Consider the following 25,674-nt stretch of genomic DNA (forward strand, 5'->3'; position numbering starts at 1 on the left):
ATGGTTGATCCATCATAAAAATTGCCTGATTGATAAATATTAGTGATGAGCGCGTATACTCTGAGTGGTCTCTGAGTATGTATGACTGCTTGGAGATTTAGTTTTCCTTGCGGCAGCTAGATGATTTGCGGCTACTAGCCAGCTTGAATACATGAGAGGATTCCCTAGCAACCAGGCAACCCCCACATGTACTCAGGCTGGCTAACAGCCATAAATCATCCAGCTGCCGCAAGGAAAACTAAATCTCCGAGCAGTCCTATATACTCGGAGATCACCCGAGCGTGCTCGCGAAAACCCGAGCAACGAGCATACTTGCTCATCACTAATAAATATCCCTCTTTAGTGACTTTTACACTTTTTTTTTTTTATCTTTGCTGTCTAGTGCAGTGCTTTCATGGGAGCATTGACTATGCTGACAGAATATAACTCCGATTCACGATTTATCTGATATGCACACTACTGTTGTTAGTCTTTTAATAGATTTGAAAGATTTGTCTGATTCCTTCCTAAGGGTACTGTCACACAAAACGATTTACCAACGATCACGACCAGTGATACGACCTGGCCGTGATCGTTGGTAAGTGGTTGTGTGGTCGCTGGGGAGCTGTCACACAGTCAGCTCTCCAGCGACCAACGATGCCGAAGTCCCCGGGTAACCAGGGTAAACATCGGGTTACTAAGCGCAGGGTCGCGCTTAGTAACCCGATGTTTACCGTGGTTACCAGCGTAAAAGTTAAAAAAAAAAAACAGTACATACTCCCATTCCGGTGTCTGTCCCCTGTCCCCGAGCACCGCTGTGCTCGCTTTCCGGCTGGCCGGCGCTCACAGTGCAGAGAAGCAGAACGCCGGGGGACAGACACCGGAATGTAAGTATGTACTGTTTGTTTTTTTTTTACTTTTACGCTGGTAACCACGGTAAACATCGGGTTACTAAGCGCGGCCCTGCGCTTAGTAACCCGATGTTTACCCTGGTTACAAGCGAACGCATCGCTGGATCGCTGTCACACACAACGATCCAGCGATGATAGCGGGAGATCCAGCGACGAAACAAAGTTCCAAACGATCTGCTACGACGTACGATTCTCAGCAGGGTCCCTGATCGCTGCTGCGTGTCAGACACAGCGATATCGTATGGATATCGCTGGAACGTCACAGATCGTACCGTCGTAGCGATCAAAGTGCCAATGTGTGACAGTACCCTAAGACCATACCGCACTGCATGTGTTGTGTAATACTGCAGCGTAGCCCTATTACCATCCATGAGTAATCTGCAATGCCTGACACCAGGACAGTGGTGTGCTCCCCCCCCTAAATAAGAGCTTCTACCTGATGCTTGTTTGCTGCATGCTGTAAGGATGTACACTTTTCACAAATCTGCCCTAACAATAGTTTGTATTTGCAGCATACCAATATTGCATGGTGGTTCAGTGGTTAGCACTTGCAGCGCTGGGGTCCTGGGTTCAAATCCCACCCAGGACAACATTTGCAAAGAGATTGTATGTTCTCCCCGTGTTTGCATGGGTTTCCTCCCACATTCCAAAGACATACTGATAAGGAATTTAGATTGTGAGCCCCATCGGGGACAGCGATGATAATGTGTGCAAACTGTAAAGTGCTGCAGAATATGTTAATGCTATGTAAAAATAAAGATTATTGCATTTTTTTTTTTTTGCAGCAGAAAAAGTCGTATCTGGAGAGAAGTGTGAAGGAAGCTGAAGATAACATTAGAGAAATGCTTTTGGCTAGAAAATCAGTGTAATGGCGCCAAGATGTTCCTGTTGAGTGTTGAAATGGTTGAGATACATTCAGCTTTATGGCTGAGGTGTTAAGTTAAACATTTTTTGTCACATATTGACTTTGTTTGCATAAATTGAAATCTATCATTACTTTTTTTATGTTGCTAAAGCAATTTATGTATTTTTTTTTTTTTTTTCAAATACACCATTCGTACATTTTGTCATAAAAATATAAGGAAACCCCATCTAATTAGTGGGTGTTAGTTGCACACCAGCTGCCAACAGCCATTCAGTTACTCAAGGCTAACCTTTTACTTGTCACAGGACATCCTGTTGCTGTGCTGTTATTGTGAACAAGGAACCATTGAAGTGGGCTGATCTCTAAATAAAAGCCCACATGACTATATACTGAGCGGTAGCTCAACTTGAGTTTCACCAAGGCATCGTTTCTTCCTGGGCCTCGAATATCAAGGCTGCAACATTTCATTTATGAATTTAAATGGAAGTTTTTTTTCCCAGATTGTAGGAATCAAAAAATGTTGAAATAATTCAGGATTTTATGGACTAACTTATGGACTAACTATTAACTATTATGTCAAAATCGGTCAAGATCCATTTCCCCACATTATTCCCACATATAATTCCCTTATTTGTAAAGCCTTTAATAGCAATATAATAAACAAGAAAAAAGATTTCTTAGAATCCGATATCCCACTATACTTTTCTTTTACCATTTACCCAAAATCCACAAAAAATTGATAGATCCCACTGGTGGACCCATTATTTCAGAGTTTGGGCCTCTCAAGCAGATCAGAATATATAGATATCATTATGCAACCACAAGTGAACAACTTGCTACGCTATTTTAAGCGATTCCTCCCAGCTTACTGAAATTTTGAAAGATATTGGATGGGAATCTTCTTTTTTATTTCTAACCCTAGATGTCACGTTATTGTTAGCACAACGCCGGATCCCTGCTCTGACAGGCAGGGTCTTCGGCGTCTCTTCCCTTCCCCATGCTCAGCATGCTTTCAGCCGGTCCTCTGGCCATGTTCTTAGGACATGCGTGTGTCCGCTCCCGCCCTCTTAAAGGGCCAGCGCTTGCACTTGCTATTTTCTCCCCAGCCAGTTGCTGTGGGACATTATGTATATGTTGCTTTCTCCCCACTGGGAAGGTGCCTGAGCAGCCTTCCTGTTTCACAGTTTAAGTTGTGTAAGATTGCACTCAACTGCAGGTCCTGTCTGCTGAACTCTGATGCGAACTCTGTCTGCTACTCCCTCCAGTCTGTCCTCTGGGTCCAGCTGCTGCGCATCCGTTGGTCTGTCCTGGAGTGGCACCTGGCGCTCATCTGGAGCCAAGTCTAACCTCATCATCAGAGGGGCTACTAAACAGTCAGGTGTTTGCTTAGTCACTCCCCTCCAGGCTCTCAACGGTCCGTTGGCACAGTGGTTCCACAAACCACGTCCGTGACAGTTATATTCCTCATGAGATTGGCGTATCATGTTTTAAAAAAAAATTATTACTTGATAATTGGTTATTAGTTACTCATAAGGTGTTCATTGTAGAAGGAATGTCCTTCATTTTGAAAAATAATTATAGTATCTTTTTATAAAAAAAACTTATTAAGTAAAAGGAACTGCTATGGCTTCCAATGTGAGACCAACCTATGCAAACCTTTTTATGGGGTCTTTGAGGAACTTTTCATCACTAGAGATACCCACACAAACAGCATTGTCCTATACAAAAGGTATATTGATAACCTGTTCATTATTTGGGATAATTCTCTGACTAAAGTTGAAATTTTTATTAAGGAACTTAATTCAAATAACTGGGGATTATCTTTTTCCCATAAGATCAGTAACCAGGCCATTAACTTTTTACATTTACTTGTGTTCATCTCCAACCAACAGGTTTGCACTAAGATTTTTTTTTTTTAATAAAAGTAGATGCAAATAGCTATATCCATTATAAGACTACTCCAAATGGTTGCAAAATATTCCCCAAAACAGTTCAGAAGGATTAGAAAAAATTGCACTTTAGAAACAGACTTCATAGATCAAGCTGTAATTATCAAAGATAGGTTCATAAAACAGAAGTATCCAAAAAACTCGTCATACACGCCTACAATAATTCTAAAGACAGGGACCAAGAATCTCTTTTAAGGAAAACAGTCAAAAAGAATGACAATAAATTGAAGGTAGTTATAAAATTGGATTCCAGTTATCAACATAGGAATATACAAAACATTTTTCAAGATAATTGGCATACATTGCAGAATGATCTGGTTTTGGCAAATATATTTTCTAAAAACCCGGTTTTAACTTTCAGGAGGGCTCCGACTCTCCAAAATGTCCTGGGTCCAAGTAGAGTTAGAGAAATGGATGACCCCTCCATAACGAGGTCTCAACGAGAAAATAAAATCACCAAGTGTCCAGGTAGGAATTGTCTTTGCTGCCATGCTATTTTGAATGGTCTGTCTACTTTTACTTCAGCGCAGACCGGTGAAACCTTTCCTATATAAAGCCCCATGTCCTGCACTACAAGTTTTCTTGTATATGTCATTATATGTTCTTGCCAGAAACAGTATGTGGCAGGACTACTCAAGCTCTTCATAAACGCCTTAACTCACATCGTTCCAATATCCACAAATATATTGGAACTATTACTGCGGCGGTCGGTACCCTCGCTTTGATGCGGGCTGCGGCGGTGAGCCCGCATCAAACCCGGGAAATGTCAGCTGACATGTGCCCGCAATAGCGATGGGTGGAATGGCGATTCACCCGCTGCTATTAACTAGTTAAATGTCGCTGTCAAACGCTGACAGCGGCATTTAACTACCGCTTCCGGTCATTGGGCTGGAAATGAGCGTATCGCCGACCCCTGTCACATGATCAGGGGTCAGCGATGCGTCGGCATAGCAACCAGAGGTCTCCTTGAGACCTTTATGGTTGCTGATGCCGGCTTGCTGTGAGCGCCACCCTGTGGTCGGCACTCATAGCAAGCCTATAATTCAGCTACATAGGAGCGATCTATGCATCGCTTCCATGTAGCTGAGCCGATCGAGTTGTGCCAGCTTCTAGCCTCCCATGGAAGCTGTTGAAGCATGGCAAAAGTAAAAAAAAAAAAAAAAGTTAAAAAAAAATATATAAAAGTTTAAATCGCCCCCCTTTTCGCCCCACTCAAAATAAAACAATATAAAAAAATCAAACCTACACATACTTGGTATCACCGAGTTCAGAATCGCCCGATCTATCAATTAAAAAAAAAAAAGCATTAAGCTGATCGCTAAACGGCGTAGCGAGAAAAAAATTAGAAACTCCAGAATTAAGTTTTTTTGATCACTGCGACATTGCATTAAAATGCAATAATGGGCAATCAAAAGAACGTATCTGTACCAATATGGTATAATTAACCCCTTCATGACCTTGGGATTTTCTGTATTTCCGTGTTCGTTTTTTGCTCCCCTCCTCCCCAGAGCCATAACTTTTTTATTTTATTATTCAATAAGGCCAATGTGAGGGCTTATTTTTTGTGAAACAAGTTGTACTTTTATGATCATGATTCTCCAGGTCATTACGAGTTCATAGACACCTAACATAACTAGGTTATTTTTATCTAAGTGGTGAAAAAAAAATCAAACTTTGCTAAAAAAAAAAAAAAAAAAAAATTGCACCATATTCCGATACCCGTAGCGTCTCCATTTTTCATGTTCTGGGGTCGGTTGAGGGCTTATTTTTTGCGTGTCGAGCTGGCGTTTTTAATGATACCATTTCGATGCAGATACTTTCTTTTGATCACCCGTTTTTTTTTAGCAAAGTTTGGGAATCTTTTTTTTTACCACTTAGATAAAACAAAACCTAGACATGTTTGGTGTCTATGATCTCGTAATGACCTGAAGAATGAAAATGGCAGGTCAGTGTTAGCATTTAGTGAGCCTAGCAAAAAAGCCAAGCAAAAAACAAGTGTGGGATTGCACTTTTTTTGCAATTTCACCGCACTTGGAATTTTTTTCCCGTTTTCTAGTACACGACATGCTAAAACCAATGATGTCGTTCAAAAGTACAACTTGTCCCGCAAAAAAACAAAGGACTGGGAAGGAGGGGAGCAAAAAACGAGAACGCAAAAATGGAAAAGGGCAAGGTCTTGAAAGGGGTTAAACATGGCCTTTTTCGTCACAATCGTTCACAATAAAGAATACAAACCGTTAAAATTTTTCCCAATGGAAGAAATGCCACTGCAGGCCCACAACCGAATTGAGCAATTACATAGAAAGGAAATCTATTGGATTTATAAATTAAACACCTTGGCCCCCAATGGTCTCAATGAAATCAGACACTTTATTTTTATAAACAACTAGATGTTTCCAGCCAGCTAACGCTCGGCACGCTCATTGCTATTTAATTAACGCTGCTGGTGATTTAAACAAAGTAAAGTAAATAATGACAACATTCAATAGCACTTAAGGTACCTTCACACTAAACGACTTTGCAACGACATCGATCCGTGACGTTGCAGCGTCCTGGATAGCGATATCGTTGTGTTTGACTCGCAGCAGCGATCTGGATCCTGCTGTGATATCGCTGGTCGTTGCTGAAAGTCCAGAACTTTATTTGGTCGTCAGATCGGCGTGTATCGTGTTTGACAGCAAAAGCAATGATGCCAGCAATGTTTTACAATGGTAACCAGGGTAAATATCGGGTTACTAAGCGCAGGGCCGCGCTTAGTAACCCGAAATTTACCCTGGTTACCATTGTAAAAGTAAAAAAAAAAACACTACATACTCACCCTCTGATGTCTGTCACGTCCCCCGGCGTCCGCGCTTCTGCTCAGAGCTTCCTGCACTGAATGTGTCAGTGCCGGCGGTAAAGCAAAGCACAGCGGTGACGTCACCGCTGTGCTTTAGGGCCGGCGCTTACACAGTGCAGGGAAGCTGAAGGCGAGGGACGCGACAGACACGGCAATGTAAGTATGTAGTGTTTTTTTTTTTTTTTTTACATTTACACTGGTAACCAGGGTAAACATCGGGTTACTAAACGCGGCCCTGTGCTTAGTAACCCGATGTTTACCCTGGTTACCCGGGGACTTCGGCATCGTTGGTCGCTGGAGAGCTGTCTGTGTGACAGCTCTCCAGCGACCACACAACGACGCTGCAGCGATCGGCATCGTTGTCGATATCGCTGCAGCGTCGCTTAATGTGACGGTACCTTTACGCAGGTGGTAAATTAACTTAAAATGAAGTTAATAACAATAGTGTGGTGATGTGTTGGGGACGGGATTATGTGTGGTAATGGGGTGGAGGGGCGGGATTATGTGTGGTGATGTGTTGGGGGCGGGATTGTGTGGAGATGTGGTGGGGGGGCGGGATTATGTGTGGTGATGGGGTGGGGGCGGGATTATGTGTGGTGATGTGATGGGGGGCGGGATTATGTGTGGTGATAGGGTGGGGGCGGGATTATGTGTGGAGATGTGGTGGGGGCGGGATTATGTGTGGAGATGTGGTGGGGGCCGGGATTTGTGGGGGGTGGGATTGTGTGGTGATGTGCAGATTGTGTGGTAATGGGGTGGGGGGCGGGATTATGTGTGGTGATGTGGTGGGGGCGGAGCTACTGTGCAGGGGGCGGGATTAGCGAGTAATCACGATGCCTCATATATATAGATCTCACATCATTGCTGTTCCATTAATTGGTTTTCAATAATAATAACGCATAAGATAAGGACTGTTCATGTCCTGTATATATATATATATATGAGAAAAGAGGCAAACTCTGCTCAAGGAAGGTGCAGGCCGAACTTGGGTGGGCCCAAAGTACTGACTTAAAGGAAAACAGCCGCACTCAGACATTGATATAATTTTCTAAATAATTTTAAGTATTTATTACATGTGCAGGACAACACCACAGAAAGAAGAAACCAGGAAGGTGACGCTACGTTTCGACACCACAGCAGGCACTGCTTGTGCCACACTTAATATATGCCGACATGAGCCCCAGCGGGGACTTCATCCTTCATTATCTGTTTACAAGTCACATCTAATTAGAAGTGAGGTTTGACAAAGACCCAGGAAGGGTCGAAACGTAGCCTTACCTTCAGTGTTTCCTCTTTCTGTGGTGGTGTCCTACACATGTAATAAATACTTAAAATTATTTTGCAAATTATAACATTGTCTGAGTGCGGCTGTTTTCCTTTAAGTCATGTCCTGTTTATAGTCTTCACTTGCTATTTTGCGCGAGAATGATTTAGGTACATCTTCACATAGATCCTTCATATCACTTACCATTCTAATTGCCGTTTTTGGAGTATCAGCATGGAGTCCCTTTTCCTTTATCCGACTGTCCGCACACGCAAGGCATTCAATTCATTAGAGTCCCTTTATCCCTCTGATTGGGATACATGTAGTCCGGTGTACACGCTAGGAAGTCTAGCAGTAGAATGCCCGTTAATACATGCGCAGACTTTCTAATTGAAGGCTTGACACAAAGATTGGTTTCAGAGACCCTATTTGTAACATTAAGGCCGATTTCACACGTCAGTGGCTCCGGTACGTGAGGTGACAGTTTCCTTACGTACCGGAGACACTGACACACGTAGACCCATAAAAATCAATGCATCTGTGCAGATGTCATTGATTTTTTGCGGACCGTGTCTCCGTGTGCCAAACACGGAGACATGTCAGTGTTCGTGGGAGCGCACGTATTACACGGACCCATTAAAGTCAATGGGTCCGTGTAAAACACGGACCACACACGGACGGTCTCCGTGTGCAGTCCCTGTGGCGTGCAGGAGACAGCGCTACAGTAAGCGCTGTCCCCCCCACATGGTGCTGAAGCCGCCATTCATATCTTCTGTGCAGCAGCGTTTGCTGCATAGAAGATATGAATAATAGTGTTTAAAAGAAAGATCTATCTGTCCGCCGCCCTCCCACCCCCTGTGCGCCCCCTCGCTGTTCAGAAAATACTCACCCGCCTCCCTCGCAGTGTCCTGTGCTAGCCGCCCCTTCTACTGTATGCGGTCACGTGGGGCCGCCGATTAGAGTCATGAATATGTGGCTCCACCTCCCATAGGGGTGGAGCCGCCTATTCATGACTGTAAATGAGCGGCCCCACGTGACCGCATAGAGTAGAAGGCGCGGCCAGCACAGGAAGCATCGACAGCCAACGAGGGAAGCGGGTGAGTATTTTCAGAACAGCGGGGGGGCGCACAGGGGGTGGGAGGGCGGCGGACAGATAGATCTTTCTTTTAAACACTATTATTCATATCTTCTATGCAGCAAACGCTGCTGCACAGAAGATATGAATCGCGGCTTCAGCACGATGCAGTGTACCACACGCGTGGGTACCACACGCTCCGTGTGGTACCCACTCGGCACACGGCCGGCACACGTGTGCCGCACGTATGGCCTACGTGAGCTCACGGGCACACGGACACGGATAACTCCGGTACCGATTTTTTCCGTTACCGGAATTATCCGGAATTTCCCTGCTTCTGATAGTAATTCCTGTCGACATTAATATAAAAAATATATATATATATATATCTATGTAATTTTTATTTATTGACTTTTTTTTTTACTTTTTTTTTTTTTTTTTTTTTTTTTTTTTTAATTTCCTTTTTTCCTCCTTCTTCCAAAATATCTTTGGTGACTTCCAAACAGGATCAATGGAACTTAACAATTTTTCCCTGTGTCTCACGGCCACAGTTCACTGTGGTTTTTTTGGTTTCGTCCCCATGAATCAGTCTTCACAGGATCAAATCTTATTTACTACAAATTGATCCTTGTCGATTATTCTTTTTTGACTTTATATACTGTCAGCAGATCTGAACAACTCCCGAGTGGTGCATGACCATATATGACCAATTTGGGTCTCTGTAGGGATCAAATCATCGCAGCCTATATATTGTAAATGTTTTAGATGTATAACCAATGTCTTTTTATATTTTTTACACTTTAACCCCTTTCTGACAGTAGACGTACTATCCTGTGCATTTGCCTTGGACCCGTTGGTGGTGGTGGTGGTGTGCGGCCGATCGGGGCCACGTGTCGGCTGTGAAAAAGTGCCAGGAGCGGCCACAGACCGCTCCCAGCACTTTAACACCCGAAATGGGCTGACAGCCCCTCTGTCTTTGGATCGGAGACCCCGCAGCTCACTGCGGGGTCCCTATCGCTGCCATGGAGACCTGATGTCGTCATGACAACATCCGGGTCTCCAGAGCTGAGAGACTTTCTGTCATGTGCAGTGCATGTCAGGAAGTCTCTAAGATTAGCGTACAGAAGCTGCAGCGCTTACAGCTTCTATAGCATGCAGACCTGCATGCTATAGAAGGAATCAACCTGCACAAAATGATTGTCCCATAGTGGAACAAATTGTAAAAGTAAGAATGAATTAAAAAAATAAAAATAAATAATTGTAAAGATTTAAAAAAAAAATAAAGTAATAATAAAATCAATATTTATTCAATCAATAAATATTTGAATTTAAAAAAATCGAAACAATAAAACTACACATATTTGGAATCGCCACATCCGTAATGAGCCGACCTATAAAACTGTCCCAATAGTTAACCCCTTCAGTGAAAACCATTTAAAAAAAAAAAAGCCAAAAAAATAATGCTTTATCATACCGCCGAACATAAAGTGGAATAACACGCGATCAAAAAGACGGATATAAATAACCATGGTACCGCTGAAAACATCTTGTCCCGCAAAAAACAAGCCACCATACAGCATCATCACCAGAAAAATAAAAAAGTTATAGCTGTTAGAATAGGGATGCAAAAATTTTTTTTTTTTATAAAAAATAATTTTTCTTGTTTAAAAGCGCCAAAACATAAAAAATGATATAAATGAGGTATCGCGGACATCGTACTGACCCGAATAATAAAACTGCTTTTACCAATTTTACCACATGAGGAACAGTGTAAATGCCCCCCCACCCCCAAAAAAAAGAAATTCATGAATTGCTGCTTTTGTTCATTTTGCTTCCCAAAAATCGGAATAAAAAGCAATAAAAAAATGTCATGTGCCTGAAAATGGTACCAATAAAAACGTCTACTCGTCCCGCAAAAAACAAGACCTCACATGACTATGGGCCAAAATATGGAAGAATTAAAGCTCTCAAAATGTGGTGATGCAAAAACTATTTTTTGCAATAAAAAGCATTTTTCAGTGTGTGACAGCTGCCAAACATAAAAACCCGCTATAAATAGTAAATCAAACCCCCCTTCATCACCCCCTTAGTTAGGGAAAAATAATAAAATAAAAAGTATTTCCATTTTCCCATTAGGGTTGGGGTTGACGTTAGGGTTACGTTTGGGATTAGGGTTATGGTTGGGGTTGGGGTTAGGGTTGGAGTTAGAATTGGGGAGTTTCCACTGTTTAGGCACATCAGGGGCTCTCCAAACGCGACATAGCGTACTATCTCAATTCCAGCCAATTTTGCATTGAAAAGTCAAATGGCGCTCATTCCCTTCCGAGCTCTACCATGCGCCCAAAACAGGGGTTTACCCCAACATATGGGGTATCGGCGTACTCAGGACAAATTGCACAATAACTTTTTAGGTCTAATCTCTCCTGCTACCCTTTGTAAAATAAAACTAATTGGATCTGAAGTAAATTTTTTGTGAAAAAAAAAGTTAAATGTTCATTTTTTTTTTTTTTAAACATTCCAAAAATTCCCGTGAAGCACCTGAAGGGTTAATAAACTTCTTGAATGTGGTTTTGAGCACCTTGAGGGGTGCAGTTTTTAGAATGGTGTCACACTTGGGTATTTTCTATCATATAAATAAACGCAAGATATATCAAATAAATCTTACCACTATCATGAAGTACAATATGTCACGAGAAAACAGTGTCAGAATCACTTGGATCCGGTGAAGTGTTCCAGAGTTATAACCTCATGAAGAGACTGGTCAGAATTGTTAAAATTGTACTGTCATTAACATGCAAACCACCCTTGGGGGTAAAGGGGTTAAGATTTTTAATAATTTTAATTCTATTCTTCAGGGGTATAGGCAAGATAGCTTTCTTTGATCACAAAGAACCCCCTTGTTTTTACCTTTTTTTCATGTTGTTTAAATTTTGTTGTGTGATGAACTTTGACACGATCATGTGCCAAAGACACCACATATAAGTAAATCAACCCTGAGGCTATGTGCACACGATGCGGATTTAGTGCTTATCCGCAGCGGCTTTTTCCGCGCAGAAACGCTGCAGATCCGCACTGTGATTTACAGTACAATGTAAATCAATGTGAAAAATCAGCGCGGAAACGCTGCGGATTTAAAAGAAGTGCATGTCACTTCTTTTGTGCGGATCTGCAGCATTTTTTGTGCTTTAAGTCCCTATTGCGCTCTGTTTTTCCTAGTTTACCATATCTTTTCATATCCTCAAAAGAATTTTCCTGTGACTTATCTGTATGATACATACAATAAAGCTAATAGAATTGAACAACGTGCACAATACTTTTAATATTTTATTAATCGTCCAATGAAACATGCGGGTTTAGAAACCTCTAATCAGGACAAACATAACCCACTGGTCTTTGGTACACACAACCCCACTTTGGAGGTTAAAATCTTCCTACAAACCATATATTGATTCTTGACTCACATGACACTAGATGGTTGATATTAATTTACACAGGCTAAGACCATGCTCCTTCCTTGTGTGACAGTTCATTCATAAAAAATGGTCTGTGTTTCATCTGATGTCAATAAGATGTATTTCAGATTTACTCAATAATTTAGGGAAATAACCAATGCCATTATCATTTCTGTCCCTTACACTCCTGCCATTTTGCTTTGCAGGAGTGTAAGAGTTGCTGCCCTGGGCATAGGAGACAGCGGTTGCTCGCCGACCCTATACCTTGCATTGAGCTGCTCCCTGCTGTGAACTGGGCACGCCCTCCTGGGATGTCCAGGTCACAGCTGTGAGAGGAGATTATGGCCATTTTGTTGTAGCCCACAGCGTATGCTCTGAGCTTTATTCTCCCCTGTCATTGCACACACTGCTCAGTGCGTGCAATGACGAGCTGCTGGTACAAATGCCGGTCAGAGACACATGTCAGCGTGACCCCGCATCTGTGACTGTCACCCGCAGTAATGCTACCACCGGTACGGTCGGTCACAGCAATGCGGGATCATGCTGGCATATGTCAGCTCTACCCCGCAGCTGTGACCGTCACCCGTGGTAACGGTACCATTGGTCACAGCACTGCAGTATCAAGCTGGCAGATGTCCGCATGATTCCGCAGCTGACTGTGACCTGCGGTAAGAAAAAAAAAAAAAAGCAAACGCGGGCCGATGAGACTACTGCTCCCAATGTTAAATAATAAACCAACATATACTCCCTGCCCAACGTAGTCCAGATAATCCAGATTGTCTCACTGCGATCTCACGTGTAGAACAGTCACATTGGGAGACGTGACCGCTCTACCCGGCCGCTGGCGTTTGACTGACAGGAGGTAATCGCTCCCTGCAGTGTATCACTGAGCAGCCGTGATAGTTCATCGGAGTTCATTTGCTCGGTGCTCTCACATCGGCATTACCATTGTGTGAGAATTCCCCCACGCAGCAGCGGTGCCGTAAGGGAGATCAGAGGTAATGAACTCCGATGAACTCTCACTGCAGCTCAGTAATACACTGCAGGAGGATTATCTCCTGTCAGTGTATCGCCCGCTGTGACTGCTCTCAAACTGATCAGGATCATCGTGGGACATCATGGATTATCTTCTCGTCGGACAGGTGAGGAATATTTGTGGTTTATTATTTTATTTTTGTAACAGGAGACAAGGGAGTCAGGGGTTTAAGCGTTCGGTAAGTATGGTTTAATTAGGATTAATAAAGGACTTTATTCTGGCTGTGTATTTACCATACAACTATTGGATTAAGTAGGAAGGAGAAATGCAACGATCATTGTTTTTTTTATATATATATTTTTTTTAATTAAAGACTGAAGTTTTAGGTGGATAGTGTGCTTCATGAGAGTTTAGATTTTGAAATAGTCATTGTAACTGGTGTATGACATTCTAACACTGGAGGGTGCATTCCCACAGGAAGTGATGTCGGTTTGTTTGTAATTGTGATGCCATGAAGATTCTGTATAAAACCACTGCTGTAAACACACACTGTAAAATCTTTGGCCCTGAGGAAATGGCATATTGTCACGAAACGCGTCGGCACAATAAAGCTTTCAAGAAAACTTCCATCGTGTGTGGTCAGCGCGGATACATTGAGAAACCCGGTCTTCTCCTTCCTTCTTTGTCACATTGGTATCCACGGGAGTCTGCAGCGACCACTGTTTCTTCTTATATTCTGCAAGGGGTTGTGACTTTTCACAACCTATAAAGGTGAGTGCACCTACCGTGTATTGTCATCCAAATTATCACCCTATGTGCGCTCTCTCTCCTTAATTTCAACTATAGGATTAATAATGGATAGGTGTCTTATTGACACCTCTCCATTACTAAGCCGTGGGCTTGATGTCACCTGACAATTCAAAGGTGACATCAGCTCCACAAATATGAACCCCACTTGCCACCGAAACAGGGCAAGTGGGAAGAGCGAGGCTAAGTGCCAGAATTGGCGCATCTATAAGATGCGCCATTTCTGGGGCGGCTGAGAGCTGATGTTTTTAGCCTGGGGGTGCCAATATCCATGGCCCCTTCCCAGGCTATTAATATCAGCATGCAGCTGTCTGCCTAGCCTTTGCTGATTATTAATTATAGGGGTATCCCATGTCATTTTTTTCGGGGGATCCCCAATTTTAATAGCCAGTAAAGGCTAAGTATACAGCCTTCCCAAGGCTATATACATCTACCCCAAGCCGTCAGCTTTCCTGCTGGTTATTAACCCCTTTATGACCGGAGCTTTTTTGAATTCTCCTTCAATATGGCCATGTGAGGGCTTACTTTTTTGCGGGATGAGTTGTACTTTTGAACGACACCATTGGTTTTACCATGTCGTGTACTAGAAAACGGGAAAAAAATTCCTGGAGCGGTGAAATTGCAAAAAAAAGTGCGATCCCACACTTGTTTTTTGTTTGGCTTTTTTGCTAGGTTCACTAAATGCTAAAATTGACCTGCCATTGGGATTCTCCAGGTCATTGCGAGTTCATAGACACCAAACATGTCTAGGTTCTTTTTTAAGTGGTGAAAAAAATTACAAACTTTGCTAAAAAAAAAAAAAAAAAAAAAAAACTGCACCATTTTATGATACTCGTAGCGTCTACATTTTCAGTAATCTCGGGTTGGATGCGTGCTTATTTTTTGTGCGCCAAGCTGACATTTTTAATGATACCATTTTGATGCAGATATGATCTTTTGGTCGTCCGTTATGGCATCTTAAAGTGCCACTGTCACCCCCCTCCAGCCGTTATAAACTAAAAGAGCCACCTTGTGCAGCAGTAATGCTGCATTCTAACAAGGTGGCTCTTTTAGTTTTAGGTTCAAGCATGCCCCAAATAAAACGTTTTTATACTCAGCCACAATTCCTGTCTCTAGCCAGGTAGGCGGGTCCTCACTCCCCAGCTCGGCCAGCTCCTCTGCCGTCACTCACATCTTCCTGCGCTTTCGGCCCCGCCCCCTCAGCGCTGTTATCGTTTCAAATCCGGCGCCTGCGCTGTGTACTGGTGTCCTGCGCAGACGCAGTAAGCTCTGGCCGTCTGATGTAATGGCTGATACCAGAGAACAAAAGATATCCACAGAACACCAGGGTGGATCTGCTGCACAGCAAATAGCTGTAGGACCTGTGATGACGTCACTGCCATGTGATTGTCTTCTTTCTTTTCTCCATGCTCAATGTGGTACACACAAGGACACAGGACAGAGGTTGAGTAAACTTTAATCCATGTCAACTGGTTGCAAGTGTGATTTAGGTATTGCCAACACCTGTTAGGTGCCACAGGTAAGTTACAGGTGCTGTTAATTACACAAATTAGAGAAGCATCACATGATTATTCGACCAGTGCCAATACTTTTGTCCACCCCCTTTTTTATGTTTGGTGTGGAATTATATCCAATTTGGCTTTAGGACAATTCTTTTTGTGTTTTTTCATTTAAGACAAATTAAATGAAGATAATAATAACAAAGAATTTGTGTTTGCAATCATTTTCAGGAAGAAACTGAGTATTATCTGACAGAATTGCAGGGGTGTCAATACTTTTGGCCACAACTGTATATGTGTTTGATTTTATTTTTAGTGTTTTATTTTAAATGGGGTGGAAAGGGGTGAACTGAACTTTTATATTTTTTTAAAAAACTTTTTTTTTTTTTTTGCCGTGCTTCATTAGTCACCATAGGAGACTAGAAGCTGGCACAACTTGATTGGCTCTACTACATAGGGGCGATGGTCAGTTTGCCTCTATGTAGTAGAATTGCTGAGTTGCTATGAGCGCTGACCACTGGGTGGTGCTCACAGCAATCCAGCAGTGACAACCATAGCGGTCTCTAGGAGACCTCGGGTTGTCATGCCAACACACCGGTGACCCGCGATCGCGTGATTTGGGTCACCGGTGTGCGTATTTCCGGTGCGATTGCCGGAAGCTTCATTTAAATGCCGTTGTCAGCGTTTAACAGCTGCATTTAACTAGTTAATAGCCGCAAGTTGATCGCAATTCCACCTGTGGCTATTGCGGGCACATGCAAGTTGATCGCGATTCCACCTGTGGCTATTGCGGGCACATGTCAGCTGTTCAAAACAGCTGACATGTCCTGGGAAAGATGTGGGCTTACTGCTGGAGCCCGCATCAAAAGGAGAGATACCGACACCAGCGTGCTATTGCGCCCGATGTCGGTAAGGGGTTAAAATTATGCGAGAGCCCACGCAATTTTATTTTTATTTCTAAATTAACAGTTGCTGTCTGGTTATAGCCTGTGTACGTTCGTTCTGTTAACGCTCCTACATAGGCTGGTGACAATCTGTGCCTAGGTTTGTTTTTGTTTACTTATCGGCTTATAATGATGGTGTCGGGCTGAGTGTGAGCGTCAGCGTGTGAGTGTCAGTGTGATCATCAGCGCGTAAGTGTGTGAGTGTCAGTGTGATCATCAGCGCGTAAGTGTGTGAGTCAGTGTGATCATCAGCGTGTAAGTGTGTGAGCATCAGCGCGTGAGTGTGAGAGTTAGTGCGTGTGTGTGAGCGTCAGCATGAATGTGTCAGCGTATGATTGTGTGAGCGTCAGTGTGTGAGCACACTCCCCCCATAGACCAGCACACTGCTCTCCTGAAATACTCTGTGCTGCTGTATATGGTGGAGGGAGAGCATGGCAGTTTTCCTTGGCATGCGAACAGCGCAGAAAGCATAGACTTGGTGTACTCTGCTTTCTGTTGGGTCCCTACTCCACTCTGTGTGCAGTCTATGGGGGTATGAACACCTGGAACCACATCAATGTGCTTATAATTAGGCCAGGGTCACACGAGTGTATAAGTCAGACAAGTACTATCCCATTTTTTTATCGGATAGCGTGCGGGCCAATGTTGTTCCGTGGGGCAGTGATGGTGAGGCTTTTTCACTGACCGAATCTCTGTGAAAGAAATGCCAGCAAAAAAAATCTGAAGACAAAAATTAAGTCTGAGTGTGTGGAAAATATCGGACTGCAGTCGAGTGACATCTGAGTGCGGTCCAATTTCTGTGCATACACAATGGAGATAACATGTTGTTCTCCAACTTCTCTGTTTAACTATGGTCTCATCTAAGAATCGGATCACACTATGCTGACACTCAGATCAATCTGTGATCAGAATGATCTGGAATGAGAGAATCTATGGGCATGTGGCCCCTTTCTTAGGAGGATGAAACACTATATAAAAAAATTGTATCAATGGTTTAGTTACTCTTTAAAAACTCTTGTTATAGAGATCAGCGATGGCCAGAGATCAAACCTCACCAATGTGGCTGCCTGAACTATATAGGACATATAAGATGATCTTTAAGGGTATGTTTCCACGTTCAGGATTTGATCAGGATTTGACGCAGGTAAAATTTGCACCAAATCTGCACCTGAGGTCACTGGCAGGTCACCTGCATTTTTCATGCGTTTTTTTTTCATGCGGATGTGTGTGTGTTTTTGTAAGCTCAATAAAGATATACCAAAAAAAAAGGGTGATGTCATTTCTTGTCCAACCTCTTCATTTACATACTCCATTGAAGAATAATGTTTACACACATAGACAGATCGATAGATGGATGATAGATATGGGATAGATAGATAGATCTATCGTATCTATTATCTATCTATAAATATATCTATCGATAGACATATCTATAGATAGCTAGAGAGATATATCGATAGATAGATAATAGATAAATAGATAGATGATAGATAGATAATAGATACGATAGATAATACCAAGCCCGATGTTTAGTATATCTACAGTATGTATCTATAGATATATCTATCTATAAATATATCTATAGCTAGATTATCCATCTATCTATATAATCATCTAAGGGGTACTTCTGTCTGTCACGGAAATCCCGAGTCGCTGGCCGCGACCAATCAGCGACAGGCTTAGCCCGGCCGCGAATTGTCCCCTCCAGTCAGCGCCAGTGTGTCGCCCCATCCCGGACCAACTTTTTACTATTGATGCTGGCTATGCAAAAAAGAAAAAAGATATAATGTTAAAAATAATAAAAAAATAAAAAATCATGCTATTCTGACCTTCCGTCGCCTCCGCAGCTTTCCCGCTCTTCCTGATGGTCTCGGCAGCTTCCGTTCCCAGAGATACATTGTGAAATTACCCAGATGACTTAGCGGTCTCTGGCTAAGACCGCTAAGTCATCTGGATAATTTCGCAATGCATCTCTGGGAATGAAAGCTGCCGAGAGCATCGCGAGGATCGGGACAGCTTCGGTGGACAACGGCAGGTGAGTATATAACTTTTTTATTTTAACCCTTTTTTTCACAGGGATATGGTGCCCACACTGCTGTATACTACGTGGGCTGTTATATACTACGTGGGCTATGTTATATACTGCGTGGGCTGTGCTATATACTACGTGACCTGTGTTATATACTACGTGGCTGTGTTATATAGTACGTGGCTGCTATATATTACGTGGCTGTGTTATCTACTGCGTAGGCTGTGCTATATACTACGTGGCTGTGTTATATGCTACGTGGGCTGTGTTATATGCTACGTGGGCTGTGTTATATGCTACGTGGGCTGTGTTATATGCTACGTGGGCTGTGTTATATACTACGTGGGCTGTGTTATATACTACATGGCTGCTATATACTACGTGGCTGCTATATATTACGTGGCTGCTATATACTACGTGGCTGTGCTATCTACTGCGTGTGCTGTGCTATATACTACATGGCTTTGTTATATACTACGTGGGCTGTGCTATATACTACATCACTGCTATATACTACGTGGCTGCTATATACTACGTGGCTGTGCTATCTACTGCGTGGGCTGTGCTATATACTACGTGGCTGTGTTATATACTAAGTGGGTTGTGTTATATACTAAGTGGGTTGTGCTATATACTACGTGGCTGTGTTATATACTATGTGGCTGTGCTATATACTACATTGCTGCTATATACTACGTGGCTGTGCTATATACTACGCAGCCGGCCGCGACTAATCAGCGATATTGGTGCGAAATTTAACCCCCTCTCACAGCGCGACGTACATGCATACATACATATTATAAAATACCCAATGCGTTAGAATCGGGCCATCATCTAGTAGATATGTAACAGCAAGGCCGATGTTTACGAATGAACGTTTAATTAAAAAAAAAAAAAAACGGGGAAAAAAAATGGCGTGGGCTCCCTCGCAATTTACTGCGACAGAGGGGGAAAGCCGACAGCTGGGGGCCAATATTTGTAACCTGGGAAAGGGGTAATACCCATGGCCCCTCTCTAGGCTATGAATATCAGCCCGCAGCTGTCTGACGTGGGGTCCCCCTATATTTTATAGCCAGAAAGGCTATGCAGACAGCTGCGGGCTGATATTCATAGCCCAGAGAGGGGCCATGGTTACTGCCCCCCCCCCGGCTACAAATACCAGCCCCCAGTCGCCCCAGAAATGGCGCATCTTAGCTCCTCTCTTCCCACTCCCCTGTAGCGGTGGGATATGGGGTGATAAGGGGTCAATGTCACCTTGCTATTGTAAGGTGACATTAAGCCTGGTTAATAATGGAGAGGCATCAATAAGACACCTATCCATTATTAATCCTAGAGTAGTGAAAGGGTTAAAAAAAAAATAAAGACACAGCCAGAAAAAAGTATTTTAATATTCTTAATTTTACCATACTTACCATACTCGATCGCCTGCATAAAAAATTAGAATAAACCAACCGTATACTACCTGTCCGCCGTAGTCCAATTAATAACGAATGTCCCACAATGATCTCCCCTATAGAACAGTGACATCGGGTGATGTCACTGCTCTATAGGCCCTCCAGTGACACTCTGACAGGAGACAATGGCTCCTGCTGTGTATCACTGAGGTTACCTTAGTTCAGGGTCTCACTTTATGGCAAAAGCTGCATGGGAATTTTCCCACACAGCAGTGCCACAAGTGAGACTAGGGACTATTTCTCAGGGGCGTAGGAATACATTGCTGAAGGATACCATATGTCATTGTATTCCTGGAGCTCCTGGAGAGCGGTAGCATCAGCTGATGTGGCTGCTCTCCATGGGAGATCGTCGTGGGACACTCGTTTTAATTGGATATCTGCGGACTCGGGGAGTATAGTGTTTGTTTATTATTTTAATATTTTTTATAGGTGACAATGGCTTCGGGGATCAAGGTGATGGTGAGTATGTACTCTATGTTATATGTACTGTATGTCTATATGTATGTAGTGTATGTATGTGTTGTATGGTGTATGTTGTATGGTGCATGTTTTATGTGGCATGTTGCATGGTACATGTTGTATGTCGCATGGTGCATGTTATATGTCGCATGGTTCATGTATGTCACATGGTGCATGTTGTATGGTGCATGTCGCATCGTGCATGTTGTATGTCGCATGGTGCATGTTGTATATAGCATGTCGCATGGTACATGTTGTATGTTGCATGTCGCATGGTGCATGTTGTATGTCGCATGATGCATGTTGTATGTCGCATGGTACATGTTGTATGTCGTATGTTGCATGGTGTATGTTGTATGGTGTGTGTTGTATGTGCACACAGAGTCCAGCTCTGCTACATCTGGATGCCTGATCAGCTGTTTGTGAGAACCAGACTAGTGACCGGAGATAAGTCCTGGTCACGTGCACGGCAGTTCTCGCGATAACATAAGTTATTGCGAGAACTGCAGTGGACCAGGGACTACCGGCGGCGGGACAGGTGAGCCGGCAGACATGCGTAGTAAGCTGCATTTACGCAGTCTCTACGCATGTGACTAATCATTAGATGCGGTTTTACCGCATCTAATGATGGTCTATGATAGTCTAATGATAGTGTATGGTCAATTTACGGTGCGGCGACGGACCGTTCGTATTTAGCAAATGGCCAGATCACAATGTTTCCCCCTTTGTCAGCCACCTTGAAGACCACATCACTTAGTGATTGTAGCTGGCAGATTGCTTCCCTTTCTTTTTGCGTCAAATTATCAAACCGACGATATGTGGGTCGTTTTTTCAAATCCTCTGACACCAGCTTAGTGAAAATCTCTACTGCTGGGCATCAGTCTGGAGGTCGACTCTTCATCGGCTATCCAGGCTGATGTCTTTCGAAAAACTACGGCAGTTAATGCCTTGATTCATGCAAAATCTGCACACAGCCAAGCCTCCATAAGGGCCATCCCGGTCGGATAGTTCTTGAGAATGAGGCGGATCTGCTCCACAGAGGAAAGATTCGAAATGCAAGCAGCAGACCTACGGACGCGTTTTTGCCAGAGAGGTTATAGCAAAAGGAGTATCAAGCAGGGCTATCGTAGAGCCAAGTCCACCCTCCGTGATCTTTTGCTATACCAAAACAAAAAGAAAAAGAAGGGAGATGAAACCATTCGATTTATTTCAGTATTTAACCACGAATGGGACAGTATTAGGGCCATTCTGACCAAGCACTGGCCGATTTTAAGTACAGAACCCTCCCTGGGACCATATCTCAGTGATCGCCCATTAATGACCTCACGTAGGGCGAAAAATCTGAAGGACATGTTAATTAAGAGCCATTATGTGGCACCAACCACAAGTCTATTTGGGTCGACCAAACCAGCTAAGGGATGGCATACCTGTGGCCACTGTGTGGCTTGCGCCAATGTCCTCCGCAGCTCCTCATTCCATTCCGCAGATGGTAAAAAGCAATTTCAGATTGATGAATACATTGTGGTACTGTCAACGTAATACTTGAATATTATGCCACGTGTAGTTGCTCATTGATCTACATTGGGCTGACATATAGAGATCTCAGAATAAGGGTGAGGGAGCATGTGCAGGACATTGGCGCAGCCCGGTCGGTGGAAAATCCTGCGGAATTAAAAACAATTCTGTGGCACTTCAGATCGTTTCACAATTGTGACCCGAGAGAAATGATGGTAAGGGGAATTGATGTTGTTCATACAGGTATAAGGGGGGGAATGTCAAAAAACTATTTGCGCAGCGGGAATTAAAATGGATTGTCACACTGGGGACAATGAAACCATTTGGTCTTAATGAATCCCTCAATTTTGCACCCTTTCTGTAAAGGATATGATAATAGAGGATGTATAGATTTCCTGTCGGTATTCCTTCCTGCTCTATCTTTTTAACTGGTGTTTGTGTGTATTTCTTTTATTTTAATTATTGGTCTTTTTCTTTCACACAGTTTTTAATCTTAATTCTCCTGCGGTTTGATGAATTACATCCGAACTACATATCCCAGTTTTTTCCTCTACTTCCTGAATGCCCTTTTGAAGATATTAGGACTCGAAAATACTTACATGGGGTTAGAAGAATGAATCATTATTATTGGGGTCCTAGAGTCATTGCAATCCTTGGCAGCATTTGTATTATAAATGTATTATATACTGTTTTCTTAGGGTTATTAAACATTTTGGTTAAAGGGAATCTGTCACCCCCAAAATCAAGGGTGAGGTAAGCCCACCGGCATCAGGGGCTTATCTACAGCATTCTGTAGTGCTGTAGATAAGCCCCCGATGTATCCTAAAAAGATGAGAAAAAGATGTTAGATTATACTCACCCAGGGGTGTTCCCGCTGCTGGTCCGGGTCCGGCGCCTCCCATCTTCATCAGATGATGTCCTCTTCTGGTCTTCACGCTGCGGCTCCTGCGCAGGCGTACTTTGTCAGCCCTGTTGAGGGCAGAGCAAAGTACTGCAGTGCGCAGGTGCTGGGCCTCTCTGACCTTTCCGGTGCCTGCGCACTGCAGTACTTTTCTCTGCCCTCAACAGGGCAGACAAAGTACGCCTGCGCAGGAGTATAATCTAAGTCATTTTCTCATCTTTTAGGATACATCGGGGGCTTAACTACAGCATTACAGAATGCTTTAGATAAGCCCCTGATGCCGGTGGGCTTACCTCACCCGCGATTTTGGTGGAGACATGTTCCCTTTAAGTGGCTATGGTTGTGTTGCGCGTGCTTCTGCCCCGCGTTGTCCGGTATTGGCCCTTGCTGGCGTCCGACTGGGAGTCATGGTTACACCTGTCTCCTACTCGGGCATGTAGCAGCGGCGCATCGGGCCGCGCGGGTATGGTGGGATCGGCCGCGGGCGCACGCGCCGTACATAGACAACCCAGCAACAGCCGGTCACGTGATTCACATGTGATTGGTAACTAGGGATACTTAAGGTCCTGCAGGTAATTGGAAATACACCTCCCCTTGAGAAAGCTGAGCTGTAAAGAGGCGAAACGCGCGTCGGGGTGTGTCCAGAGGTGTACTTCAGCACCGGTAAGGGTAACCTCCATTCATTTGGCCACATATTTATGTTGTGACTATATGCAGTTGGGTGGCAGCACGATAAAAAGGATCTTTGGATCTAGGGATATCATTATGTATTAACCACTAGGTCACAATGAGTGGCGTCCTCCCTCCAAAGACTTTGTGAGTATATGGATGGACTTGATATTGTATGGGGTTATATATAACATACTTGTAGTCCTTTTTTGGACGGGTACTTAACAGGGTGCTGAATATTGGGAGTTGGAAGTTTCGCCCCCAGCATTTCGCCCCCAGCAGTTCGCCCCAGGTACACTTCGCCCCCGAACATTTCGCCCCCAGGTTGTTTCGCCCCCGCACATTTCGCCCCCGCACATTTCGCCCCCGCACATTTCGCCCCCGCACATTTCGCCCCCGCACATTTCGCCCCCGCACATTTCGCCCCCAGCAGTTCGCCCCCGGATGTTTTGCCCCCAGCAGTTCGCCCCCAGCAGTTTGCACCCGGATGTTTTGCCCCCGGATGTTTCGCCCCCAGCAGTTCACCCCCGGATGTTTTGCCCCCAGCAGTTCACCCCCGGATGTTTTTTCCCCCAGCAGCTCGCCCCCGGATGTTTTTTCCCCCAGCAGTTCGCCCCCGGATGTTTTTTCCCCCAGCAGTTCGCCCCCGGATGTTTCGCACCCAGATGTTTCGCCTCCAGCAGTTCGCCCCCGGATGTTTCGCCCCCAGCAGTTCGCCCCGGGATGTTTCGCACCCAGCAGTTCGCCCCCGGATGTTTCACCCCCAGCTTTTTGCCACCAGAGCTTTCGGCCCCAAATTAGGCAGGGAATTTCGGCCTTGTGTTTTAGCCCTAAGACCTCTTTCACAGTAGCCACTTTCCCAAGTGCTAAGCACTGGAAAATCGCTAAGAAGATTGCCAATTTTGAATATACTAGATGGTGGCCCGATTCTAACGTATCGGGTATTCTAGAAGGCGCAGCCACATGGTATGTTGCACAGATTATGTAGTATACTGGACAGTCCACGTAGTACATTGCACAGGCCACATAGTATATAGGACAGCCGACGTAGTATTTTGGACAGCGCACATAGTAAATTGCACAGTCCACGTAGTAAATTGCACACCACACGTAGTAAATTGCACAGCGCACGTAGTATATTGGCCAGCCGACGTAGTATATTGCATTGCCCACGTAGTCTAGGAATGTGGGCACTATATTCGTGTTAAAAAAAAATAATAAAGATATACTCACCTCAGCCACGGGCCCTGAAGTCCTTGCGCCTCTCTGCAGTGCTGGTGGTGGCTTCCGGTCTGAGCGTAGGACCTGCGATGACGTCGCGGTCACATGACCGTGACGTCATCGCAGGCCCTGGATGCATAGCATCGCTCGGACCGGAAGGCACGGCATGCACCGGTCAGAGGCGCGGAGGACAGCGCGACGTCGGAGGGGGTGAGAATAACTTTTTTTTTTTACTATTATTATTTTTAACATTACATCTTTTCACTATTGATGCTGCATAGGCACCATCAATAGCGAAAAGTTGGTCACACAGGGTTAATAGCAGCGTTAACTGAGTGCGGTACACCGCGATCCGTTAACGCTGGCATTAACCCAGCTGCCATTTTTCTGGCAGACTGTGACCGTCGCTGATTGGTCGTGGCAATGGTCGTGGGCGTTTTGCCATGACCAATCAGTGACTTGGATTTACATGACAGATGGCGCGACCAATGAATATACAAATAAAACATTACAGACAGAAAGACGAAAGTGACCCTTAGACAATTATACACTCACCGGCCACTTTATTAGGTACACCATGCTAGTAACGGGTTGGACCCCCTTTTGCCTTCAGAACTGCCTCAATTCTTCGTGGCATAGATTCAACAAGGTGCTGGAAGCATTCCTCAGTGATTTTGGTCCATATTGACATGATGGCATCACACAGTTGCCGCAGATTTGTCGGCTGCACATCCCAAAGATGCTCCATACAAGGCAGGATGGATCCATGCTTTCATGTTGTTTACGCCAAATTCTGACCCTACCATCCGAATGTCGCAGCAGAAATCGAGACTCATCAGACCAAGCAACGTTTTTCCAATCTTCTA

General features: G+C 44.0%; 2 protein-coding genes across 4 annotated transcripts in view; one reads left to right on the forward strand and one right to left on the reverse strand.

Moving 5' to 3' along the window:
• Nucleotides 1-2,142, forward strand: part of PFDN1 (prefoldin subunit 1) — a 30,510-nt gene extending 28,368 nt beyond the window's left edge. The window contains exon 4 of the mRNA XM_077266001.1: nucleotides 1,676-2,142. Coding sequence (XP_077122116.1) covers nucleotides 1,676-1,759 — 84 coding nt within the window. The 3' untranslated portion in view covers nucleotides 1,760-2,142. The remainder of the gene's footprint in view (nucleotides 1-1,675) is intronic.
• NME5 (NME/NM23 family member 5) overlaps nucleotides 1-25,674 on the reverse strand; it is a 388,198-nt gene that overhangs the window by 63,278 nt on the left and 299,246 nt on the right. The window lies entirely within an intron of this gene.

This window comes from Ranitomeya variabilis, chromosome 5 (assembly GCF_051348905.1).
Source record: "Ranitomeya variabilis isolate aRanVar5 chromosome 5, aRanVar5.hap1, whole genome shotgun sequence".
Lineage (NCBI taxonomy): Eukaryota > Metazoa > Chordata > Amphibia > Anura > Dendrobatidae > Ranitomeya > Ranitomeya variabilis.